The 25130-nt window shown below is 42.1% G+C and overlaps 2 protein-coding genes across 20 annotated transcripts in view; one reads left to right on the forward strand and one right to left on the reverse strand.

Annotated features, from left to right (window-relative positions):
- PIK3CD (phosphatidylinositol-4,5-bisphosphate 3-kinase catalytic subunit delta) overlaps positions 1-19563 on the forward strand; it is a 33481-nt gene extending 13918 nt beyond the window's left edge. For 8 of the 16 annotated variants that reach the window (XM_075027339.1, XM_075027334.1, XM_075027338.1 and 5 more), the window contains 16 exons: positions 779-1000; positions 4167-4263; positions 4667-4797; positions 5744-5803; positions 6018-6185; positions 6975-7096; positions 7261-7404; positions 8078-8177; positions 9046-9224; positions 9432-9541; positions 10144-10222; positions 10477-10644; positions 11424-11547; positions 13229-13374; positions 13624-13756; positions 14334-19563. In XM_075027339.1, coding sequence (XP_074883440.1) covers positions 779-1000; positions 4167-4263; positions 4667-4797; positions 5744-5803; positions 6018-6185; positions 6975-7096; positions 7261-7404; positions 8078-8177; positions 9046-9224; positions 9432-9541; positions 10144-10222; positions 10477-10644; positions 11424-11547; positions 13229-13374; positions 13624-13756; positions 14334-14471 — 2121 coding nt within the window. In that variant the 3' untranslated portion in view covers positions 14472-19563. Of the gene's footprint in view, positions 1-778; positions 1001-4166; positions 4264-4666; positions 4798-5743; positions 5804-6017; positions 6186-6974; positions 7097-7260; positions 7405-8077; positions 8178-9045; positions 9225-9431; positions 9542-10143; positions 10223-10476; positions 10645-11423; positions 11703-13228; positions 13375-13623; positions 13757-14333 lie in introns of those variants that run through there. The other 8 variants (XR_012650338.1, XR_012650339.1, XR_012650340.1 and 5 more) reach the window with 8 other exon arrangements.
- Positions 19564-19688: 125 nt separating this feature from the next.
- The window catches only part of CLSTN1 (calsyntenin 1), a 40868-nt gene continuing 35426 nt past the window's right edge, over positions 19689-25130 (reverse strand). For all 4 annotated transcript variants that reach the window (XM_075027350.1, XM_075027347.1, XM_075027349.1 and 1 more), the window contains 3 exons: positions 23924-24059; positions 23018-23202; positions 19689-22338 (listed from right to left, as the gene is read on the reverse strand). In XM_075027350.1, coding sequence (XP_074883451.1) covers positions 22144-22338; positions 23018-23202; positions 23924-24059 — 516 coding nt within the window. In that variant the 3' untranslated portion in view covers positions 19689-22143. The remainder of the gene's footprint in view (positions 22339-23017; positions 23203-23923; positions 24060-25130) is intronic.

The raw sequence follows: 25130 nt of genomic DNA on the forward strand, positions 1-25130 counted from the left end.
TTGGGAAAGGAAGGAAATGGGGCAAGAATATATCACATATACAGGTGTTCTGCAGGGCAAGGCTTTATAAAGAAACAGGCAATGAAATAGTTATTTCTTCAGCCCAGTACCCCATCATTTGCAGGGACCTTCTCCTGGGGAGGACTCCTGTGATTCAGACTAGCCAGCAATACTGTAACGAGAGGTAAAGATGGGGATGAGATTGGCCTATCGACTGTACAGCAGTCTGGCAGACTGCAAGAGGAGTGCAGCTTTGCAGGCAAATGTGCACCCGGCGGCAGGTCACCATTGGCACTGCGCTGCAGGCCTGGTTTGGGGCTCAGCTGTTTGCAGGTGCCCTTCTCCTGGGATGTCGATTTGCCTCCTCTTTGGCATAAGCACTGGCCCAGCTCTTGGTGTCTGCCCTGCTTTTTCGGTGTGACAGGTTCCTGAGCTTTTGCAGCATCTTGCGGGGCAAGATTTGGTATTTCTGTGGCCTGGCTTTACAGCATGAAACCTGTAATACTCTTACCAATGGATTACCCAAGCATTTTGCAATGATTAAGCAGCTCTTGCAAGTCCGCGTGAAGTAAAAAGATAACAATGCCCTTACTGAAGTTGAGTGAAGAGGAAGATTAAGGAACTTAATGTCTCAGTGAATTGGGAGAGGGACAGGAGTAGGCCATCCTCTTCAGGGGAGTGGATGACCTGTCCCATTCCTCTTCTAATCACGTGTCTTCAGCAAACAAGTCAAGTCCCTGTGGATTCATGGTATTCTCTTAACTTCTCCTTCCCTCAGCTGGTCGTGCAAGCAGGTCTCTTTCATGGCAATGAGATGCTGTGCAAGACAGTGTCAAGCTCTGAAGTGAACGTATGCTCAGAGCCGGTGTGGAAGCAGAGGCTGGATTTTGATATTAACATCTGCGATCTCCCCCGTATGGCGCGGCTCTGCTTTGCCCTCTATGCTGTCATCGAGAAGGCAAAGAAGGCACGTTCCACCAAGAAGAAGTCCAAGAAAGCTGTAAGTAAGCCAGTGTGGGTCTGAGCAAGGCTTGCCAGTGCTGGAGGGCACAGGACACCGTTCTGAACCAAATGCCCTTTGCTTGCACAAGAGGACTGTATTAATAAAAGAGCTTACAGAATGATGGCCAGTAACTTTTTCAACAGAACAGGAAACTGAGGAGTGGTTGCCTGTAGGAAAGGTTGTTTAAATGTAATTTCTTGTCCAGGAAAACCATTAAGAAACATACCCAGCATATGAATGCACATAAAGAGGAATCATTTGTGTTAGTGTCTCTATTTTGCTGTTCTGCAACTTCCTTGTTTTGTAGTTGAGGTTAAACCATCTTCTGTATTGCATCTTCTTTCTAGTAAGGTCTTTCATGCAAATCCCCCATGGAGCAAATTAACAGCTAAGAAGGAGGAAGAAAATGAGGAATGTAAACGCTGGTTACAGCAAAGCTTTAGGTGAGGTAAAATAAAGTGCAGAATCTTCAAGGTTACTGTTCCAGATGCTGCAAACTGAGGATAGAAAACGTTAAATCACTTTGGAAGCTCTTGTTTTGAGCTTCTGAATCAGAGATGTAGTGGTATTTCTCACTTTCCTCTCTTTCAAAACTTTTAGTTCATTAATAATTCAGTAACTAAAAGTAGATCTAAGTGCAGCCTGTAATTGAATTGTTGGTTTCCCAGTGTTGTAACTTAAGCATGATGCCTCTAGCTCTTTGCATGTGAAGAGTTTTCTTTATGAGCAACAAATGCATTTGTTCCTCTGCAAATTATTGTTTCTGCAGCCACAAAAACGCTGTTACCATGCTTTAAAGTGAGGATTAGTCATGCCATCTTTACTAGAGTGCAGAGAAATGAGGGGCTGATAAATGTGATCACAGATTTTAGTCTCAGTTCTGCTAGCTTCTTTTCACTGCTGGGAGGTTCACTGAGCTTTGTTGTGTTGACATCAATAGGGTTCTCAGGGTTACAGTGCATTAATGTCTGGGGAGCAACAGGCAACCCACTAGTACTGCTTGTGTGGACCAATTTCTGGGTTGGAGACTTCAGAATGGGAACATTTTGAGGCCAGGACCAGGATCAACCTTTTTATTGTTGTTTTTTTTTTACTTAAGAATAGCAGAACTCCAACTCCTGCTGGAGGCTTTTGTTGAACAGAATATCTGATTCATCCGCAGGCTGTGTTTTTGTGGTCACACTGGAATAATTTTCAGTTCTGAAGCAGTCAGAGAGAAATCTTGCTACTCTGATTGACAAAACAAAACCAGCCTGGTTAGCCGAGTTGTTAAGAGGATCTTGTTTGTGTGTGTTCTGGTACTGGGGAAAGGTGGATGCATTCTGGTGAGCCCTTAATATAGAATCACAATGTTTGCTGGAGCTGAGCTCTGCAGAAATGGATTTTTTCCACATGATCAGCTGCAGCTCTGAGTGAGGTGCCCAGTTCTCATTTAAAATGATTGGTGAGAGGAGGTTACAGTCAGAGTGCACCCTGTTTTTTGTTTTTGATTAATATAATCTTTTAGCTTGCTTTGCTTATAGTACGCTGAGGTTAATTATGTGCATGTTGTTTGTCTGTGCAGACTGTCCAGTGCAGATAGGTGGGACTAAATCATTTACTGCCACAAAAACAGGCATGTTTGCAGACTGACTGGGATGAGTCAGAGGGTTAATGTCACCCAGAGGGTTGGCTTTCAGTGTTTCTGTAAGTCATACAGGAGATATTTCTGTCCTTACAATGCTGAATCGTTGCTTTGCTGGACCTTATCCACCAAAAATCTCGCCTTGCGTTTTGGCAGGCTCTGCACTGTGGTTTGATGTCATTTACTCTGTTAGAAAAGGTTATTGCTGGTGGTGGTGTTTAGTTTGGCTTTTCCCTATGATCTAGAAGCTGATGTCTCAAATGGGATTTTACTGAAGATACTCAGTCTAATCAAATCAACTCAGAGGTTTGTGAGAGGCCACTTGGAAGTGATTAATTTTGTCGCATTAGAGGAAAATGCTGACTTTGCTACCTCCACCAAGTCCTTTGGTGTACTTTCGGGGTAAGCCGCATATATTCTCCAGAATGTCTCAGTGGAACAAAAAGATGTCTCACTGTGGTTCCCTTCAAATATTACGCTGTCTGTGGGTGCGTCTCACTAGAATTTTGCCTCGCAACCTCTTGGCAGGTCGGTTTCTGTGCTAGCGTATGCTTAATCCTTGGTGTTTTCTGAGCAGCTGAGTGAAATGCTAGTGTTGCTGAAACTGTTATATGAAGGAAACTGTTTCATTTGGGGAACCTGACTGCAGGAAATGTTAGGTCACTTGTGGAATATGTCTGTCTGCTCTGGCAGCAGGGAACTGGGTTAGAGCAGGGAGATGGCTTCTCTTTCTTGGCCATGTCCCAGTCACTTTACTTGCTGGAGTCTCCCACCTCTAAAGTGAGACTGGCTTGTGTGACTGGGTTGGACTTTTGGGTTTTATTTTGGGGGGTGTGGTGGGGGGGTTGGCAGCATAAAGTTTGATTTCTATAAATAGTGTTTATTATTGTACAAAGGAGCCAAGCCTTTTCTTTCTCTTATCAGATATATCTAGCATTCTTTGCCTAGTTTTCTGAAGTCACACTAACTCTGTGTTCCCTGTTTCAAAATTAAGGTTCTTCTCCCTCCCCTCAAACTGTGAAATACCTGAACTTATATATATCACAGCTCCTTCAAATATCATTGAGTGTAGAGTTGCAAGGCCTTACCAGAAATGTAGAGATTCTTCAGCTATGCAAAATAGCGGGTGATGAAGTTTTAGATGTATTTTCAGGGAGTGTTTGGTGCCATTCAGCACTACACAAAAGACCCCAGGTTTTGGCAAATATCTGAATTTGATGCCATCTTCTACTCTGATTTTAGGAGAACTTAAAAGGTAAGCAGACAGGCGTGGCTACCTGGGGTGCTATAGTCTTTACAGCACCTCTTTGGTGAGGGGGTGCCTACGTACTCTTGAATGGGAAGTTACCTGCCTGTAGTATTCTGTGTAGCAGTTTGCTGACTTGGAAAAAGATCAAGATTATATAACTTCTTATTCCTGGCTATTGTTAGGGCTTTGCTTTGCATGGGGATATCTCGCTTTCTTGTTAGTTCTTCTCTTCCCTTCATCCAGCTTTTGCAGTTACAGCACCCAAATGAGCTGCTTTCTTTGCTTTGCAGGACTGCCCAATTGCGTGGGTGAATGTCATGCTCTTTGACTATAAGGACCAGCTGAAAACAGGGGAGTGCTGCTTGCACATGTGGTCCTCCTTTCCAGGTATGTCAGGAGATAGAGCTGCTGTATTGTTTTGCATCTTTAGTCTCCACCATAAGGACGGTAGATGCCCTGCATTCTGCACTGCTGTCCAGTAGTTGTAGGAGTGGCCGTAATAGTTCAGGCTGGCAGACCCAGTACAATTACTGCTCTATATTGTGATGGCATCTAGAGCCCTGCCAAGATGAAGGCCTTGTTTTGCTTGGCATTGCATTTATGAGATAAGAAGTTACTGCTGTCCTAAAGATGTCATGTATACATTGCTTGTGAGAGGTCAGGAAAATGAAGTGAGCTGCTCAGGGCTGGGCAATGTCCAGTGACAGAGCTGGAAGCTGCCTCTGCTCTGCTTTCTGGACCAAAGCTTCGGAAGATTTGGGTTCATGGGTTTATGTACTTTGCTTTTCAGATGAGAAAGGGGAACTTCTGAACCCCATGGGCACGGTACAGTGCAACCCCAACACAGAAAGTGCAGCAGCCTTGGTCATCTGCTTCCCCAGTGTCGCATTGCATCCTGTGTATTACCCATCATTTGAGCAGGTAGGGGACGTGGACGCTTTTTTTGGAAGGCTTAGACATTCCCTAGCTTTGCTGGTGCAGGAGCATACAGTGTCACTGTCTCTTGGGTAGCTGTCAGCAGGGACTGGGTACAAGCAAACTTGATGAATAGATACTGTTAATTGAAAATTTTGCTTTTTCTCTTAACTAATGGACCTTTGAGTGAATAATTTTCCAAGCTCTGAATTCCTGTGAATTACTGAGGTAAAGCTACTCTTGCAGATGAGCATTTGTTTAAAAAATGGGTTTAACTGAGCTGCCTTTAAACTGCATGCAGCATTAGGCTCTATAGGATGGAAGAGGAATAAAGGGGAAATGAGTGAAAGTAGACAGCTCCCTCCCTTTCAGCACAGAGTGATAACATGCTGTGTGGTATGGGGATTTTCCATCTGTCACAGCAACTGGTCAGACGCTCCAAGTGGAAGAAGAAATGTGCCCGTTACAGGAAAGAAAGGAGATCTGCTCTGCCAGGGACATATACGCATGCTCCCCCCGATGCGTGTTCTGGCTCAGAAGCTTTAACGGATTGTGCCAGTGTGCAAGGTGGCTTGGGTAGTGCTGTCTGCTTGGCAAACACACGCCAATTCTAAGAATCTGGAATGGCTCGTGTTAGCCTGGAGCTCAGTCACCCAGAGCCCCTGTTCACGAACTATGTGGGTGTGCAGATGTGCCCTTTTGGGGGAAGGGATTCATCCCTTTGTTCTTGTTATTACCAGGGAAGGGGCTCTATGGGCAGTTAGGTTACACCTCTGAGCAGAGGGGTCCTGCTGAGTACATTACCTACACTTGGGCTGTGAGAGGAGTGATTCCCTTCTCCAGAGGTGGCAAGTGACTGATCTCTAATGCAGCATAAATGCCTGAAGTGATGGTGAGCTAGAAGTACAGAGGAAATGAGGAGCCTTTCTCAGACTCTTTATTTGTGTCCCAGCTGCTGGAGTTGGGGAGGAATGGAGAACAACCCCGTGCTGCACCAGAAGATCCTGAGGAGGTGAGTCTTCTGGCATCAGTTTTTCGGCTACGTGCAGGCTATGCGCAAGCCTGGTTTCATAGATCAAGTTATATGTTTCCACCTTACCCTCAACCAGCTTTTTTTCACCGAACTGGGTCGTGCCCCAGTCCTACAGGGTTTCTCTGGGCTGAGCAAGTCCTCTGGGTTGAGACTGAGCCCTGTGTATGCTCTTTCCTGTGATTCCCATGAGCAGAAGCTGCAACTGAAGGAGATATTGGAGCGGAGGAGCCACACAGAACTATATGAGCATGAGAAAGACCTGGTGTGGAAGATGAGGTATGATATCCGTGACCAGTACCCACAAGCTTTGGCAAAGCTGCTTATCATCACCAAATGGAACAAGCATGAAGATGTTGCCCAGGTGAGGACGTGGGGGTTGGCAGCCAGGGCTCCCTTTTTGATCCATCTTTCAGTGTCTGCATTCCTGTGTTTGTGTTTGGGAGGCCAACTTAGCAGGGGATGTTTTGCAGTGCCCCAGTGCAGGTAGTTTTCTGTTCTTATCCAGTTACTGCGAACTTATAGCGAGTGGTACCCAGCTGAGTTGAGGTTTGGCTCTTCCGAGCTCCGTTTGGCTCTGTGCGCTCTCCCAGACTCATTACTGGCCAGCAAGGTCTTGCTTTATTCCCTCTAGAAACCGGAGGCTAGAAAAAGTCTGTTTAATTCGCAGCAGAAGTAGGATCTGGATTGGATATTCTTAACTGATAGTGAGAGACCAGTACAAGCCTACCTCAGGGGGTCAGAGAATCTCTTCCACCGAGAACGTTAGACATCAGTTAGGGATGGTGTCTGTGCTGCGGGATGCTGTTCTTACTTCAAGAGCTTTGACAGGACCTTCTAAAGGTCCCTTTCTAGTCTACATTATTATGCTGCAGAAAAGTGCTTTTCCCAAAGAGCTTATTCCACTAATTGTGGTACAGCAAATGTAACCCTGTGGTGGACTTGGATGGCTCCTCCTGTCAGCCTTGCTGGAAAGTTTGGCCTGATGATTTTTGACCTGGTGTCTGCAAAGTTGCTCTAAGGCATCTATAAATAGTGACTCCCCACAAAGGAGCTCTTCTTCCATCACTAAAATTTTAGATTTATACCAATTGTCATAAAAAGCTTGTTCCTTTTTTTGCTATTTCCACCACCCCCCTCCCCCCCCTTACAGATGATTTCCCTGCTTCAGACCTGGCCAGAGTTGCCTGTCCTGAATGCCTTGGAGCTGCTGGATTTTAGCTTTCCTGACCGTTATGTTGGTTCCTTTGCTATCAACTCATTAAAGAAGCTGACGTAAGTGTTATCCACAAGGGATATGCAGAGCCCCTTTCTATTTATGTTTAGGGCTGCTAAGGGGAACTGTGAACAAGGCTGACAGTCTTGTCTCTGCGGTTTTTGCAAGTATGCTTGTTGCAGTAAAGATAAGGTTGTCTTTTATTATTCCTTTCTGTCCACAGAGATCATGAATTGTTCCAATACCTGCTACAGCTTGTCCAGGTGCTTAAGTATGAATCCTACTTAGACTGTGAATTAACCAAGTTCCTGCTGGACAGGGCGTTATCCAACCGCAAGATCGGCCACTTCCTCTTCTGGCATCTGAGGTAAAGAGCAAATGTTTTGGGCTTTTTCTCGGTAATCGAGTGAAACCAGCATTTACTGGTTTCCTCATTGCTCTGAAGCGATACAGTAAGCTTGTCTTTATGTATAGATGTCAGGGTGTTTATTTAAAGGCTATTGGCTGTCCTTTAGCTAATGTCTTTCATCAAAGCATTGGTGGGACTTCCTTGCTGTGATTATCAAAACCCAGGAATTGCTGCTTTTTACTTTGGGAGACTGAATAAGGATTATTCCAGGAGGACACACAATCTTTTTTAATTTGTTTGTTATTTTTTTCTTATGTTGTTGGGATGGTGTTTGGATTAGGTTCTGTTTTCAGAATTTATATATATACACACATGCCTGTGAGTTGAAATGTACTTTGGACATCCATGGCCACCTGCCAGTTCTGAGCCATAGGCTCTGAACTGTCCTTGCTCCTTAAGTAATGTTCTTAAAGGAGTGGTTAGCAATTCAGTCATTTAGAAAGATGTCTCATCACTTCAAGCAATGGTTTTTCTGCATCACCTTCTGGGGGTGAGTGCATTTTTTTTCCCTCCCCAGTACATAGAAAAATCTGCACCCTCCTCTCCCTCCTTCCTTGTGCTGGCATGAATGGGAGAATTAGTCACTCACTGCAGTGAGTCAGAATTGCTTTAACCTCCCTTCTTCCGCTAGGTCAGAAATGCATGTTCCTGCAGTTGCCTTGAGGTTTGGCCTGATCCTGGAAGCATACTGCAGAGGCAGCACCCACCATATGAAAGTTCTGATGAAACAGGTAAAAATTGCTTTTAGCCGTAAGGTTGACTTCCCTCTTGCTTGGAGCTGGTTCTCAGCTGTTAGCTTCTCCAACTTAATGTTATCAGTAATATAAAAAAAGCCTTTTAACTAACTGCTATATTGATTTTGGCATATCCTAGTAAGAGCCTGGAGTTCCCCTTCACATGTGACATCTCTTACTCACCCGCACATGTCCCAAACTACACTATGTGTCTAGAATGGTTTGAAATGTTCAAGAACCACTGCTTTTATTAGATGAGTTAAATGAGTTACCATGGTAGTAGGAGCTGATCACAACTGGCTGTCTGATTCGGAGCGGTGCAGTCTTTCCTTCCGTTGCTGTGTCAGGCAATCCTGCTGTTTTACCCACTCTCTAAAACTTCTCTATTACCTATCAAGGATCACTGTACTTAATTCAGAAGTGAGGGACTCATGTATACATGTTGTATCTAACATTTGCCCACAAACCAGTGCTGCTTCTATTTTCAAGCCTCAGTGGCACTTTTGCATAACCAGAACTCCTCAAAAGCATTGAATGGCAGGGACTATAGGTCTCATCCTCACTTTTCTAACTATTGCACCTCCCTTCTTCCTTTGGTGCTTGATAATGTGCATTATTCCTGGTGCAGTCATTACCTTGTGATGCATTTGTGCCTAGCAGAATATCCATAATTGATTATGGATCTCCCTCAAGCAGAGAGTAGTAAATTTGTTTTGTAGCAATATATGAAATTACCACAAGATGAAGAGAAGGTAAGAGATACAACCACGGAAGGTTTACATTTCACAGTAGATTTTAATAGTTTTTAAACTTTCTCCAGGAATTTCCTATTTGTTAACCCTGTTCCATCCCTCCTTTTTTTCAGGGAGAAGCACTCAACAAGATGAAAGCTCTGAATGACTTTGTTAAAGTGAGTTCTCAGAAGGCCACCAAGCCTCAAACCAAGGAGATGATGCATATGTGCATGAAGCAGGAAACTTACCTTGAAGCACTTTCCCACCTCCAGTCCCCCCTGAACCCCAACATTATCCTCGCTGAAGTGTGGTAAGGAAGATAGCTGTATCTCTTAATTTGTGCCGCAGGCTTTTTCAGCAGTAGAAGAGCCAGGCTTCTGTTTACCCCAAGGTCCTCTTTCCTCACGGAATTCACCAGCCTGTTCGCATTTGTAAATGCAGTTGAATTTGCAGCTTAGATGGCTGCTGCTTTTTTAATAGATGGAAACTCTGATGGTAGTGTTCTTGTTTCCTCTAGTGTGGATCAGTGCACCTTTATGGACTCCAAAATGAAACCTTTATGGATTGTGTTTAATAATGAAGAGACAGGTGGAGGTGGAGTGGGTATTATTTTTAAAAATGGAGATGGTAAGTCAAATCTTTAAAGGGTATGTTTTCATAGGCGTAATAGTTTCAGATATTTATTGTGGTGAGTGGGCCTAAATATGTGTAGATGAGGACTACCAACGTGTTTGAGTTTTTTGTCAGTAAGCTGGAGATATAATAAACTCTCCTCTCTATTTCCACTTGCTGCCCTCTTCATTAAGATTTTAGCACAGTAGTAGCTGGATAACCTCACACAGTAAAAGGAAACCTGGTGTGAGCTCTGAAAGAGCTACAGCAGTCCAAGCTTTGTAAGGTTGGAGTGGCTGCTGCTCAGTGTTGTGTCCGGACAGATGTTTTCTAAATTGCTACATTACCCCGTGAAGGGCTTTGGCAAAGTGAAGTAGCGTATACCTCCATTAGTATAATCATGTCCAAGTTAAGGTATCTGGTATGGTGGCTTTACACTATTACTGCACTAGTAAACATTGCCCTGTGCTGATGTTCTTTACTAGCTCGACCTAGCAAGTGACAAACATGGCAAAGGCCCCTCTTCAGGGGCAAGACAAGTGCCACTTGCAAGAGCACAAGATGAGCGGAGAATGAGAGGTACTTATGACCCTTTTTTCCTTGGTAATGCTGCACAGATCTTCGTCAGGACATGCTGACTCTGCAGATGATCCAGTTGATGGACATCCTGTGGAAGCAGGAGGGCCTGGACCTGAGGTGAGTAATGTACACACAGTTGTCCCGCTGCAATGATAAATTGCGTGGGGTGAGGCCGTTTTGTCTGTAAGCTTATTTTGTCCCCGACAGGTCTGTGTAGTATTCCATGAGCAGCTAGTCAGGTTTTGTGGTACTGAGGAGTAGAAATGCAGAGAAGACATGGAGTAGATAAGGCAGACAAGGGAAAACTTAAAAGTCAACACAACCCAATTCTGGGCAAGATTTCAGTGGAAGGGTTTCTTTCATCTCTGCAGGATGACCCCTTACGGCTGCCTCTCCACAGGAGACAAGACGGGACTGATAGAAGTAGTCATGCATTCAGATACCATTGCCAACATCCAGCTGAACAAGAGCAACATGGCGGCCACTGCAGCCTTCAACAAGGATGCACTGCTGAACTGGCTAAAATCCAAGAACCCAGGGTAAGTGGGCTTACCTTTTACTCAGTGCTGCTTTACTGCTTCCTTCCATCTAGAGACGTTTCTTCTGCTTCGCTCAATTTTTTCCTTCAGTTATGCGTATTCCCAAGCTGTCCCACAATATCTATGGCTGCTTTGCTGCCTGGCACACTGGAAGGCATCATGTGGATCTGTATGGGTCTTGAGCAGAAATGGAGGCATCTGGGTTACTGTGTGCAGGGTTTTTGATCTTTAATCGCTTAAGGTAGCACTGTTCACAGGCTGGATCCAAACCTTGATCTTCCCATTGGTCACGTTACTTTCTCCAGAGATAGCGTGGTGGCAGCTGGAAAAGGGGCAGGAGCAATGCCAAAACTGGGAGGTGAAAAAAGCAAGCAGCACAAAAGCTGTGTAGGTTGGGGTTTTACAAGATACAGAAACAGACAGCAGCAATACATCAGTGCTTCTCTGATGTAGCATTCTGGGAGCCTGCTTCCGTGTTTTGGATCTGTGGAGATCTAGAAATGAGTGAATTTAGTTGAGACTAAACCATTTTTGTTGAGATTGTAGACACAACCTTATCTGGACCTCTCCAATTACAGACAGTTGTTATTGCAGCTAGTTTTTGCAAAGGATGGATGGGAGTACTGCCTCTGGAGAGCACTACAGAAATTCAAACGTGTGATTGCCTTACCTTCTCCTGCAGGTTTGCATGGGGGAAGCTATAAAAACAACTTTTCCAGTGGTGAAGTACGGGTGTCCAAAGTAAAAGTCTCTTTCAATCTTTTTCTCACCCTCTTCAGTGACGCATTAGAACAAGCTATAGAGGAGTTCACTCTTTCCTGTGCTGGGTACTGCGTGGCAACATATGTGCTGGGGATAGGTGACCGGCACAGTGATAACATCATGATCCGGGAAACTGGACAGGTATGGGGATTCACTGCTGCTGTTGAAGTACTGGAAGAGGGGCATGAATGCTACTTATACATCCCAGTGCAATCCTACTGCTAAGGAATGTACCTCGCCTTCCGGCCGAGAGGCAGACTGGACAAATATTCTCAATAGCTTCTATCATTAAGAGGGTAAATACAGTTTTATAATTTGAATTACAATTCTGTAAGCATCATTGCCATCAGCTGCTGCTGTTAATACCAACTTTGAAATTACAGTGGAGCAATTCATACGTCTCAGACTTAAAATTGTCTGCAGTTACAAACTCAAGCACTGTACTTATCAGTCTGAAGACTTACTTGGCTTCAGCAGTCACAAATCGCTTGTAGTTCCTTGGTAAGATCCTCTGTTACCCAAGCTGATATATTTATAGTCTTCCTCCTAAAAAAACGTTGTTTTGTTTTTTAAAAATGAATGCAAGTGATCAGCATGGTTTTAATTTCACATTGATACCTGTACTGATTCCTCTACTTGTCGTCTTATGCACCGTTTGGAAGACAAAAGGCAAAACTAGGAAAAAGAAAATCCGTTTGTTAACAGGACATGTACTAAACCACATCAGTAATATTTTGGTATAGGGGAAGTCTAAGCTATCTTTCTTGTTTAATTGTGAATTCTACAAAGCCTAAACCAACCCTGTGCTATATGGTGCAAGGTAAGTCTCCTGCAGGTCCAGTGAAGTCAGCCAGTTAGTTAATATTTGAAAGTACAAAATTGGCTGCTGATGTTTTTGACACTCGTATCTCTCAGGTATGGGCAACTGCCTGCCTGCACTCTTTCTGTGTAGCATCCCACTCCTCTACATCTTATTTCTTGTAAATCAAGCAGTCATGGTGAAAGAAACTTAGTAGTGCCTTTGTTTTGGGGTCACAGCAGGGACGGAGACACTGTGTCATTTGCTGACAAGACACTAACGTCCCTCTCTGGGCTGTGACTAGCAGCAGCCCCTTTTCTAGGACTGCCTCTTCTCCCCATTAAAAAAAGTGCTGGGCAGGGGCTTACAAAAAAACCTGTTTTTGCAGAGCAGAGGCCACGCAGTTGTTTGTCCACGTGGGGGAGCTGATGCCCCGCGGTATCAAAGCCGGGGTTTGAGTATCTGGGGTTTACAGGGGCTCTGCAAAATTGCCATAGTGTGCAAGGTTCTGCACAGCATCCTCCTTACCATCGCTGCGCTAGTGGTGGAACGACTGCACTGTGCTTGGTATTTAAAAAACCAAAAAAACCCAAAAAACAGGAGGGGGAAAAGAAGCCTTACCTGAGCGAGTAATATTTTGTAGCAACTTCAAAACAGGACATCATCTTTCCACGCACCGTCTGGGACGGCAAACTCTACTGGTAGGGTGCCCGTTTTAGTTCTCTTTCTGCTTCTGCTAGTGAGACTCTAAGGCTTTACAAAAATCAGAAATTTCTTCAGATATACCAAGTATTGAAGAGGTAAGTACCTTTTCTGCCCTATCCAACATCCAACTACACTAGAGAATATCTTGGCAAGTAAATATTGCCTCTTTTCCCAAAGGAGTGCCATGGGAGAGGTAGTTTTTCTCCCTCCGCAAATCCTATGGTCAATATCTTTTGAATACAGTAACGAGAACTCAACATTGATCAGCTAAAATAGATACTATTCTGAACACAAATTTTTTTTCTTCCGTATTTTCAGCTGTTCCATATTGATTTTGGTCACTTTTTGGGGAACTTCAAGACTAAATTTGGTATTAATAGAGAACGAGTTCCTTTCATCTTAACTTATGACTTTGTGCATGTCATCCAGCAAGGAAAAACTAACAACAATGAAAAGTTTGAAAGGTAAGTGTTAGCAGTTAAACTTAAGCTTTTTAAGGTCTGAATTTTCAGAATTTATTTCCGCCAATGATATGTTGCCTATAGCTGTTTATACACACAAAAGTAAGTAATTTGTCTACCTGTTAGAGAAGATGAAAGAGCTGGGTAGTCATCAATGCAGACAGCAGAGTTCAGACTAATAAGTAGTCTTGCTTTATAAAATGGTATAGCTTGCATTCTTCATTCCTTTGCCTCATCTTCCTTTCTGAACAGATTCAGGGGTTATTGTGAAAAAGCCTATATGATTCTGAGGCGCCATGGTCTTCTCTTCCTGCACTTGTTTGCACTGATGAAAGCTGCTGGCCTGCCAGAACTTAGCTGCTCTAAAGACATTCAGTATCTAAAGGTAAGAGAAGCAGAGCCCAGATAAGGTTAAAACTGAGTACCTGATCTTGTAGCTCAGTGAGGAGGAGTTCAGTGTGGAAGGGCATATTCTTAGAGGCAAATGAGCTCCAAAAATCACGAGTAGACATCCAACATTAATGCACAGGACATCAGAAATGCCAGATACTGGTCCTCAGGAGATGACTTCAGATTCTTCAGCATAAAGGCAGTAGGTACCTTGTAGAAGCAGTTTGTGGGGAAGGAGTCAGAGCTCTTTGGTTGTATATCATTTCCTGTTCCCAGCTTGTCTCTTAAATTATAACAACCTAGCTGTGGCCAACTGAAATACAGTAGCTTTGTACAAGAGCACTAAAAAAACCCCTACTGTTTCCCTATACCCAATGTAAAAGTAGAATGCACCTATATAAATACGAAAAAACCTCGTGCAACCATAGTAACTATGAAAAACAATTAATGGCCACTCAGTGCTCCTTTCAATGGAGTAATTTCTTAGTGAGTAAACATCTTAGTAGTTGAGCAGTTAATTGTTCAGTTGCACTTTCAGTGAAGCTACGCTGATTTCTGCCTCTTACCTTCAGGATTCCCTAGCTCTTGGCAAAACAGATGAGGAGGCACTGAAGCACTTCAGACTAAAGTTTAATGAAGCCTTGCGAGAGAGCTGGAAAACCAAAGTGAACTGGCTGGCGCACAACGTATCCAAAGATAACAGACAGTAGAGCAACATCAGCCCACACACTTGCTCCAAGAGAATGTAATACGTGCACCGAGTCCAGCAATTGTAGACAGGTTTTTCAAGACTGATGAATGTTGCCATGTTGAAGGTCCCCCACCTGTGTTCCCAGAGGTCAGACACTTCTGCATGACTGAAAAATTGTTGCGACTGTCATCAGCCGCGTAATCATGTCTGCTGTAGATCTTTGGGGGACAAGGAAGAGACATGAGGCAATAAAATTACTGCATACAGTGAAAGGTAGGTAGATGTACTGTACCCTTAAGAACTTAAGCTTCAAATACATCTTCTAATGGAAGAGTTCAGGCAGTTGTAACATCCTTCCAGTGTGGTAATGTGTGTATTTCTATTTTCTTGAAAATTTAGCCGAACGCTGAGGACCTAGTATCCCTGTAGCTGTTATGTAATAGCCCATCTTCTAGGTCCCCACCATTACAGCTCAGAGACATCAACTTCACCGTGTGATTGCTCCTCCTACTCTGTTTCAGTGTACACCAAGGTAGGTCAGCTTAAATCACCACTTAAGCTGACTTGGACAAATTGTTTTGCTCTGCATTGTGACAGGGTAAAAATATCCATGCTGTCATATTACTTTCTCTCTGCTACAGAGGCCAAAGTGTTCTGAAACTGAACTGGAACCCATCTATTGCTGTCAAAAAACTGATGGATTGGATTGACCAATGGGTTAGCTATTTTTGTTTGCTTTCTGAAGTCAGACTTTAGTTGAGCCTCAAGCAATTCCTGGGTTTCTGCGTTTATTCTGTTTTTAAGCCTGAAAACAGGAAGATTGCATTTTCAAAATTGGCATCTAATGGTTGCTACACGTACCTCCTGTTGGGGTACATTAAAGCTACTTTGCCACCTGGTTTCCCTGTAATACGTGCATGCAGGGCACTGACCTACACCTACGTAATCACTGGGATACAACACTGTTAATTCCAGTGTTAGCTGGGACAGATGGTCCCACTCTGTGTCTGCGTTATTTGGCCAGTCTGCCTTCCTGTGTAAGGATAGAGGAGTGCCAGATGAGTGGGTTTAACACTGAAACACTTACTTACAGTAAGTTGCATCTCAACTCTCATCTTCTTACAAATTTATTCCCAGTTCCTTTCTGCACTCTTCCTCCTTTCAACCATGGTACACGACTCCTCGTCTGTTATTAGAGCTGGTGTGCAAAGACTGCGTGTCTGTACGGGGGTTCAGCCAGACAGCAAGCTGCAGTCATCTGTGCTGGTACCTAAACCAGGACAAACTGTCTACTCCAGCCGCCTCCTGTTCTCCCTGCTGCCTCTGTCTCCTTCCCAAGCAGAATCTGTCCTAATCTCCCACAAGGTGCTGTAATCAATCACGTATTTCTACTCATGTGTCATATTTTTGTCTCCAGCTAGTGTCCTCACCTGGTGAGCAGTTCTGAGCACTGGTGTTGCACAGGGACAGATGAACAGGAGCCACTGCTACCACTCGGTGCCTCTCACGCGAGCATAGCGAGGTGCATCGAGCAGGCTGCAGCCTACAGGTCAGGCTGGAAGATAGGTGCTGTAGCATGGTTAGTACCTGCTTCCTTTAGCAGTTCCCTGGGGTGCCTCCTTACATTCCCCCTGTTCTCCACAACATCAGGTTCCTACAGAGGTGCTATTGTTCCTGCCTTTTAAGGAATAGCATAGTCTAATTTTCAGGACACCCCTGAAGCTGAATCCTGTATTTGATTTGTATGCCCTTAATTAGGTTGAGCAATTTTATTTACTCTTACTTATGTAGGTTAAAAAAAAAAAAAAAATCCTGTTTCTCCAGTGACAAGAGATGTACATCTTGTCAAATGATGGACTACTTTCTCTCTCGTGTAAATTTAGCTTTCGTGTCTGGTTTACAGTAATTCCCACACAACCAGCAAGTTTAGGACAGAAACTGAACTGGCCTGTTTATTCGTGATAGATCTTCCCTGTCACAGGATAAATTTGATTTGCTAGTATTATTTGTATTGATAGTATTTTTGCATCCAGTACATAGGTACAGCTCATTCCTGACTTGCAGCTCTTTCTAATACTTTAAAATCAGGTACCCCTGTACTTTAGAATAATACTGCCCTGTGCTGGCTGTTTAAGTCAAATTTTTTTTTTTTTTTTTTTTTTTAAGAGGGTATGTATGTTTAAATATATTTGTTCTTTATTAGCTGCATAGCCGAGTTAACACTGCCTTAAAAAAAGTAACTTCTACCCTAAGTAGAAATGACTAGTAGTAGGTAATACTAGGTTTGGTCAGTGAATAGAATATGAAACACCTTTAATAAACCCTTCCCTCATTACCTTTACATAAAAACAGATACTAGCAGACTATGATTTAGTGTTATGCTGTTACTAATATAAATTCTGATTTAAAGTACTGTTTCTTTTCATAAAAGATGTTACGCTAAGAAGTCTATTCTCTGCTGTTTTGTATGTATTAATATAAACCAGGTTGCCTCTCATAGAGCACCTGTTACTAGAAGCAGCAGTTATATAGAAGACAACTCATTTTAACTTTCTATAACCCGTGGAGCTCCCCTTTTTCTACACCTGTGGCTGAGAAGTGACCAGAACATTTCAAGATAGAATGGTGTGTACCCTTCCAAGGGAAGCAAACTACTTATTAACACATTCCTCTGTAACAGTTCTTCAGCCTATTGTTTAATAGTAAGTAGTACTGAAAGTATGTTTGCAGCAAGTAGTTGTTTTTGCTGTACTGTCTCTGAGTTACAGACCCTACTTAGCTAGAACTGAAAGTTAGCTTCCTGTCACTATACATTTGACCATAACACTAGGAAAACAACAGTGAACAAATGTGTACAAACTGACCTGCAGGAAACAAAACACCATCTTGACTGCAGCCAGCACTCTAGAACTGCTGCTGCTGCTAGAGATTAGACTAAAAGAAATTTCCTGTAGTCTTTGAGTATTGTCCTTTATGAAAGATGAGCTCTCTGCACTGTGCTATAAATTACTTTCACTGATGTGGTTCTCCTGAATCTAGACGACTACTCACGATTTTCTTGAACTGAACAGCAGGTACTGTCTCAGGTTTCAAATAAATTCAAAACAGTGAATCCATATTTGCAATTACAAGTACAGTATTATGAAACTGCACTGGTCAACAAATTACGAGAATAAACCATCAGACTTTTTTTTTTTTCCCAGCTCTTTTAAGTATTGTAATTTTCCTTTCCTGTGCCAGGTTATATAGCCTCAAGCTTCAGAGGCTAGGAGGGTGCTGGGCATCATAATTTAAATTAGGAGTAAGGAGATGCTTGCATCTCTTACATCTGATTAAAAAACCACCCTCGCCATAACGACTTGGACAAATGCAAAAGTTTCCATGGGGTTAGCAGATTACCGTATGTCAGCTGCTCTACCACAACTGATGGTGAGCGAGCCCATGCTTTCACAGCAAGCTGCTGCTGTACACCATCTGACGACTCTGTTGCTTACCTTATTTTCTTCCCCCAGAAGAACAGGTCCTATGATGCTACTTCCCAGTTAATGCAGGACTAATGCACACAATGAATGTCTGGTAAACACCTTGTTTGTGCATCAAGCCTTTCTGTCACGTACCCTCTAGGACAATGCTCTTATAAGGTTCCATCATTGTCCTGTAAAGATTTGATGCCATCTTTTGGAATTCGAGGTTTTTTTAAGAGCCAGATTTGTGGAGACCAAGCATTCTGCGCCCAAGCTTCACGGAACATATAGAAAATTTGCCACAATCATGGAATAAAGTAAGGGTGGCAGTGGTCCTGCTGAAATACTAAATAGTAAATGCAAAAAGGAAAATAGAAGCCCAACCCTCAAGCTCTAATAGTTGTTTTGGTATTAAAAGAAAACACTGTAGGATTTAGAGCTCTTTGCACGCTCATCAGACAGAGAACAGTCCTGCACCCATCTAAACCACTGCTCCCTCGCTAGGGAGAGGCAGACATTTCTGACCTCTTTGTGTTCCCCCTCTTGGGGTGCTATGTCCAGACTGTTGGCTTGCAGAGTTCCTGTGGCCAGACAACTTTGCTCCATTTTAGAGAACAGATAAATATTGCTATTTCCTTCCTCATTAAACTAATTTACAGAGCAAAAAGTATACAAAAATATCAGGCCACGTGCAAGCTGAGATGCACAGAAACCACAACCACCTCATCAGTGGTTTGTACGTTCTTGTGGAAGGGAAGAAACGTACTACACTTCCATAAATGTAAAAGCAATTCTTTTACATTGCCACAAACTGGTAATCCAGGATCCTGCCTGTCACACTGCAGCAAGGCAGTCTTACCTCGTAGTCTCCTTAGTCACACTTCTTAGTCACTTGGTTTGCAGACTCGCAGCAGTTCATGCCTTCAGCCATTGTTTTGGTAGTGTTTCCAGAAAACTCGGGCCCTAATACAGTTTTACAGAAGTACAAAGCAGCAGTGGCTCATGTCATCTGTCCTTCAATTTTAGAAGTGCAATAAAACAAAGTTGTATCATCAGTGTAAACTGCAAGAACGGAGCAATTCCAAAGGTGTTTCTCAATCCAGCACAGTTTTACAGAGAGGCTGGTTACTTAGTCTAGAAAGTTGACTTACCTACAAGAAGTAAAAATATCAGCGAGTCATCAAGTAAACCTTCTTCCTTGTACACCACTGGAATAGCATCTTGAATGAAACTCTGGTGGCTATACTGGGTCAGCAAAGAGCTCCAAATTTACAAAATAGCAGCTCACCTGATAGTTTTCAGCAAGCTGAATTGTACTGAAGAGTGAAACTTAAATCACTTTCAAATATATTACATTTCACTCTAAGTTAAGTAGCTTCTGATTTTATAAATACGCTCAAAGTGATACCCCTTTCTATTTCTATTTATTTAGAGATGTTTCCATGATTATTTTTTTTAACTCTGTACAAAATGATTGTGCTTATTCTGTTGCCTTTGAAAAAAGAAGTATTTTTTTAAGCCAAACAGTGGTTCTGTAAGAAGAGAATGTTTACATGTTTAACTTTTCAGTTGCTTTAGGTACATTTTTTGTAAGTAAAAAAAATAAAAAAATGACTGATAAATTGTACACACATGCTGGTGCAGTCTTTCTATGCTTGAGATCAATGAAAACAAACCTCTTGTACTACCATCAGCAAAGGGGAAATTAACACACAGTTAAAATAACTTGATTCAACTTTGTTCTGTTCAGTAAGAAATAAATGCAAACAACCTTTAGAACCAGAAATTTATTGTAGCTTATAGACTTTCCAAACTGACCTGTTACCAATATACACATCTGAAAAGTTATACCCACAGTGGCTACAAACTGCATCAGGACGTTTACAACCTTTCAGTATTACCATTAAGTCATGATCAGTTTTGGTCTAAAATACAGCAGCTACAGCAACAGTATATGGAAGGATAAGTCTTCTACACATTAACACAGGACAACTGTCAGACATAAGTTAAAAGTTTCCCAGTTTACTTAAAACTAGCAGTTATATTACCACATAAGTAGTCAAAACCATTTCCCCATTTTAGAAATCTAAAATTTTACATAAAAAAACAACCCCAAAAAACGGTAAGCTAGTTGTGTGGGTTCTCTTCCCTGCTTCCAGGTCCATCTACTATTGTAAAAGGCACTCCGCAGTCAAGCGTTACCCCAGATAAAGCCCACCGTTAGATCCCATTACGCATATCACTAGGTGAGAATTAGGTCTGCTCTGAAAATCAAAACTATAGAAACATTTGGATCAATCCTTATCTTTTATCTCTTTGAATTATGACCCTTTGTGCCCTACCCTTTGGCCTGCTTGTTGCTCTTCTAGCACGCTTACCCAATGCAGCGTGTCCCTGCTGTGTACTGTCAGCCACTAACTAGCCTGCTATGAGAGGTGTGGTCTGTGCACCTAGAACAAAGGCAGACTACAAACAAGATAAAAACTGGAACTTTGCTTACCGTGCTGAGGAGTGAATGGAGTCCTAGTCTCCTGTTACAAGCAAAACAAGTTACTCTTTTTAGTCCACCTCCAAATGTAAAAATCAAGTAAGCAGATACTCATTATTCAAGGCTCTGCATAAGACCAAATAAAGTTAAATGAACAAGACCTGCCTTACAAAAAAAACTAGCATCCTCCACCATGGGGTCATAACTTACTTTTCGTACCTTTCAGCTATTTCTTTAGAAAAGTCCTTTGCAATTCCAAGATTGAACTTTGATCAGAAACAACCAAAATCATCTGCACTTGGAATAATATTAACATGATTCCCAAGGTCTTCTGGTTGGATAATTTATGCTACAGTTTTTTCACCAGCAGGAAAACACATTTACTAAGTGTAAACAAAGGCTTAATACACCAACAGTCCAAGTTACTGTACAAGGGGCTACAGGGAATGAGCAGGAGTGTGTTTAATAGAAATGATATCAGCTATGCCCCAAACCCTCCCACTACCAAATTAGAAAAACTGAACAGCCAAAAAAACCAAAATACCCATCTGTGTAGACTGGTAACCACGGTGCACAGGTACACAGGTCTCAGGCTTTCCAGCTTCAGTTACCAATGTAACAATCAATCAACTAAATGAATAATCCACCCTGTCAGCAGTATGAACAGACCATCATTGTACTACAGGCAGCCTCACTGTAATTAATAGGAGCTGTGGCAACACACCACAGCAACAGCACACTAATTTGCCCACCATCCAAGTAGTGTTTTTTCCCAATAACTTAAAAGCCCTTATGCCAAGACTTGGAGGAAAACAAAAAAAAAAAAGAAAAAAACAAACAACTGTATTGCACAGGGCAGTCGAACCTCTGCAGAGGTTCCTAAAGCCTTTACAATTTCTCACAAGCTTGTCTGTTCCCTCTGCAAAAATAAAGGAGATTAAAGAAAAGGAAAGAAAAATTAAACAAAAAACAGAGCGGGGCATGAGTGAACATATGGCAGTCAAGGCCAATGACACTGTATTACTGAAACATCTACACTAGATAACTGTGCCCGTGCTCCTGCTGCAGTAGTATGAGACTTGTAATATTTCATGCTGCATGATTTTTACTTTACTTTAGCATGTTTCAAACCCCAATCCCTGTTTTCACTACCACAAATGACATAATTACATAATTCCAATATATTTACAAAATATTAAAAAGTCTGTTAATCTTCTACATATTAACCTCATTCTGCCACTTTACACATGCACTAATTTGGGAAAAAAATTAAAAGGAATCAACAGGCTGAAATGAGCAGCTTTACCCTTTGTCAACAAGCAATCTTTGCACCTTTTAGAAAGAGAAAAAAGAACAAAGCCAAGTTTGTTTCACTGAGCAAAAAAGACAGTTCAGAAATTCATGTGCAATGGCTACGGATCTGTAGAGTCATTTAGCTGAGATGACATGAAGAAAAAAGTGCAAGGTGGTTCCTCACATAGCGTAAAAAAAAAAAAAATCCAGTCACTGAGGCATGGCTGAAGGAAAAGAGGTGCTAACTACAATTCTAGAAACAGCATCAGGAACTAGCTGACATATCACAAACACTGGGATGTGTGTGGGTTGAATCTACTGGCCAGAATGATTTTTTTTTTTTTTTTTTTTTTTTTTTTAAACACCATGAATCCTTGGTAACAATGGAGTGTATTACAGTGGAGTCTTCTAGAGCAGAAACGTAAAGACAAAGGGAACAGCTAGAATCAATAACTGAGGGTAGAGTCATCCCATTCCAGCTGTTGCTGTCTATTAACATTCTGTTGGTCCTCCTCCTGCTCTCCCTCTTCCTCCTCACTGCTTTCAGACTCTGCACTAGTGATGTCATCTTCTTCTCCATCTTCACTTTCTTCTTCCTCTTCCTCCTCTTCCTCTTCACTGCTGTGTTGATCCTCGTAAGTCTGTTAAGACAGAAATTAGCTGTTGATATCATACTGGCCAAAATTCTTTTTATGCTTTTGAATTCAGGCACAAGACACTATATTGAGAAAGAGCTGTTACAGATTCCCTACTGTTTTTAGAAGTTCAGCAGTAATTAGGCAACCAGCATAGAAAAAGGAAATAGTGCTCTTTAAAATAGCTGTCTAACATTGCTATCAAAGCTGTCACTAAACAAACTAATTCTGAAGGGTGATCCAGTACTTCAAATTCTACTGGAAAAGGATCTTTCAGTAGGGTCTCACAAAGAGCATTAAGGTTGCACATCTTGATTTTCTAAAATTCAGATGTCAACCACAGGAGAAGGAAACATCATGAACACAGATGTTTCAACAATAAATTCATGCAACTCTGGAAAAAAGCAGACCATGGTTAAGGTAGCGTGCAGCATGATAAACACTAGTGTTAGACACTGACCTGTAAAATCCAATTCTGTATCATGAAGCTATAACCCATACAAGTTCCCAAGCATAACTGCTCTTGGCATTTGTCGCTTTGGCGCATTCATTAAAATTTCACAATTCATGTCTCTACTCTGTGTTCAGTGGTCAGTTTTGCTCTGCTACTCTGTCCATGTACAATCATAACCATTACAGTCGCAAAAGGGCATGTTTTTGATAAGAGCTGAGACACCAGCTTTACCTCCATGGGGTTCACAGTGATGGTCAAAGCAGAGTCATCCCAGTCCATCTCATTTTCCTTTCCAGTGTCCTGGTCACGCATTGTTCTCTGATGAGCCGCTCGGATTCGGAACACTCCCAGAATAATCATAAAAACCAGGAAACTGACACAAACTACAATCACAACAGTGGCTGTACTTGGAACAACTGCAACAAGAAAGTAAAAGGAGTTTCTTAGATGATACTGATAAGTAACTCTTACACAATACTAATAACTAGTCCTCTGTTCCCATCACCTGCAAGAGGGAAATGGGCATGATACAAATATTGTATGTAGCTCCAGAGGCAGTTTGTCTAAGGCCACTTAAAAAGTCAGTTGGAGACTAAGAACTAAAACTTAGTTCCTTAAGTATAATTACATCAATCTGAAGGACTGACAACACATGGAAAGCAGATTTCACCACACACAGATTCCTCTCTAGAATACCTATTTTTCTTCCTCTCACATCCTACATGCATGCCAAATTAATGTAATTAAAACACAAAGGACAGATACCACGACTCACCAAGGGAATAATGCTGCAGTTCTTCCCTCATGCCATTCAGAAGAAATACTGTCCCAGTTCCTCATGGTCCTTTACCTAGGTCTTACAGTCCCCGCAAGACTATTACACCTCCCATTTTCCAATGTACACACACCAACAGAAAACTCTCCTGCTGCCAGGAAAAGGTATTTCCTTGATCTCTAGTAATCCACTCCTCCCTGCTTGAGCAACAGCAGAACAGGACCGAGTAGCTGCTTAGACCATTAGTCCAACACACTGGTTTAAACTCTGGGAAAAAAACTCTCTCCAGCGAGAAGCCTCTGTGACATTTTAATGCCAGAAAAAAAAAGAACAGCTGAACTTCAGTGACTGAGAATTCTTACCTGAAAATGGATGAGGGTTAGCCAAGTTGTGGCCAGAGAGATCAACAAATGTGTGATGCACTGGATGAACAAATTGTGGTTGTGCAGCTATGTGATTAGCATGTTCAACTGGGTTAGCTGTGTGGATAACATTCACCTAGGAACAAAAAGAAAATGTTAAAACTCCAGAAATGCAACAGTTTACTTGTGAAGAAATAGAGAGAAAGAAAGGAAAAAAATCAAATCTATTTCCCAGAGCAGATATCCAATTCTCCTTCAACACAGCAATGGCTTGTCTCAGGGGACAATCATCCCAATCAGTAGCTCCTCATATGTTATAATTTCTTGTCACAAAACCCTTCAGTTTCACAGCTCTCAAATCTGTTTTAGTTGGCCTCGCAAGTTTGTGTACAGACACCAGTATTTCAGAATAAAACAGATAAAGCCAGTTTGTGATCAAATTTGGTAGGCATCCATTTTAATCCTGAAATAACAGTATATACAAAGATATGTAACCATGAATTACATTTTCTTCATTCCCATCTTTTCCTATTCTGCTGTATATCTTCAGCTAACAGCAAAGAAAAAAAAATCCGTATTACAGTCAAAGGGTTAAGAAAAAAAGCCTATTTTTAAAAGTTTAACCCACACTTAGCATAACTGGCTTTTAGGTACAACTGCAAACTCATGATTTGCACAACATATTTCATGTTTCCTTGCCAAACAAGCAGAGCTAAATATACCCCTCCTGTGGTGGAACACTGTGATACAGGGCACCTGACCAGCTGCACAACAGGAAGAGAGCACGTTTACTACAGAACAAGGAAAGCATTTGCAGTTCAACAGTTTGGTTAAGATCCCAAATCAGGCTCACAGAATTTCCTCAGGAAACAAAACCATGTTACTTAATACAAAAATTTCTACTCTGCAACACAGGAGGCTCCCCAGCACACCATAACCACCCCACTAGTGGTAAATACAATTAACTTTACTGTCATCCCTTTGGTCAGCTTCAAAATGTAGAAATACCAGCTCACAGCTGAAAGATGCAGAGATACGTGACAGTTCCTTTCAATATATATAACTTCAGATTCCAGCACCTGAAATTTTAGCGCCCTTTATGTTTTCTTCTGCTGTACCTCCACATATTTGATATAAGCATACTAAGTAATAATTAACCTTTACTGTACTGCAGAGGAAATACAATTTTAGCCTGACTGTGCTTTTA

The sequence above is a fragment of the Buteo buteo genome, chromosome 5, assembly GCF_964188355.1.
Source record: "Buteo buteo chromosome 5, bButBut1.hap1.1, whole genome shotgun sequence".
In the NCBI taxonomy this organism is placed as follows: domain Eukaryota; kingdom Metazoa; phylum Chordata; class Aves; order Accipitriformes; family Accipitridae; genus Buteo; species Buteo buteo.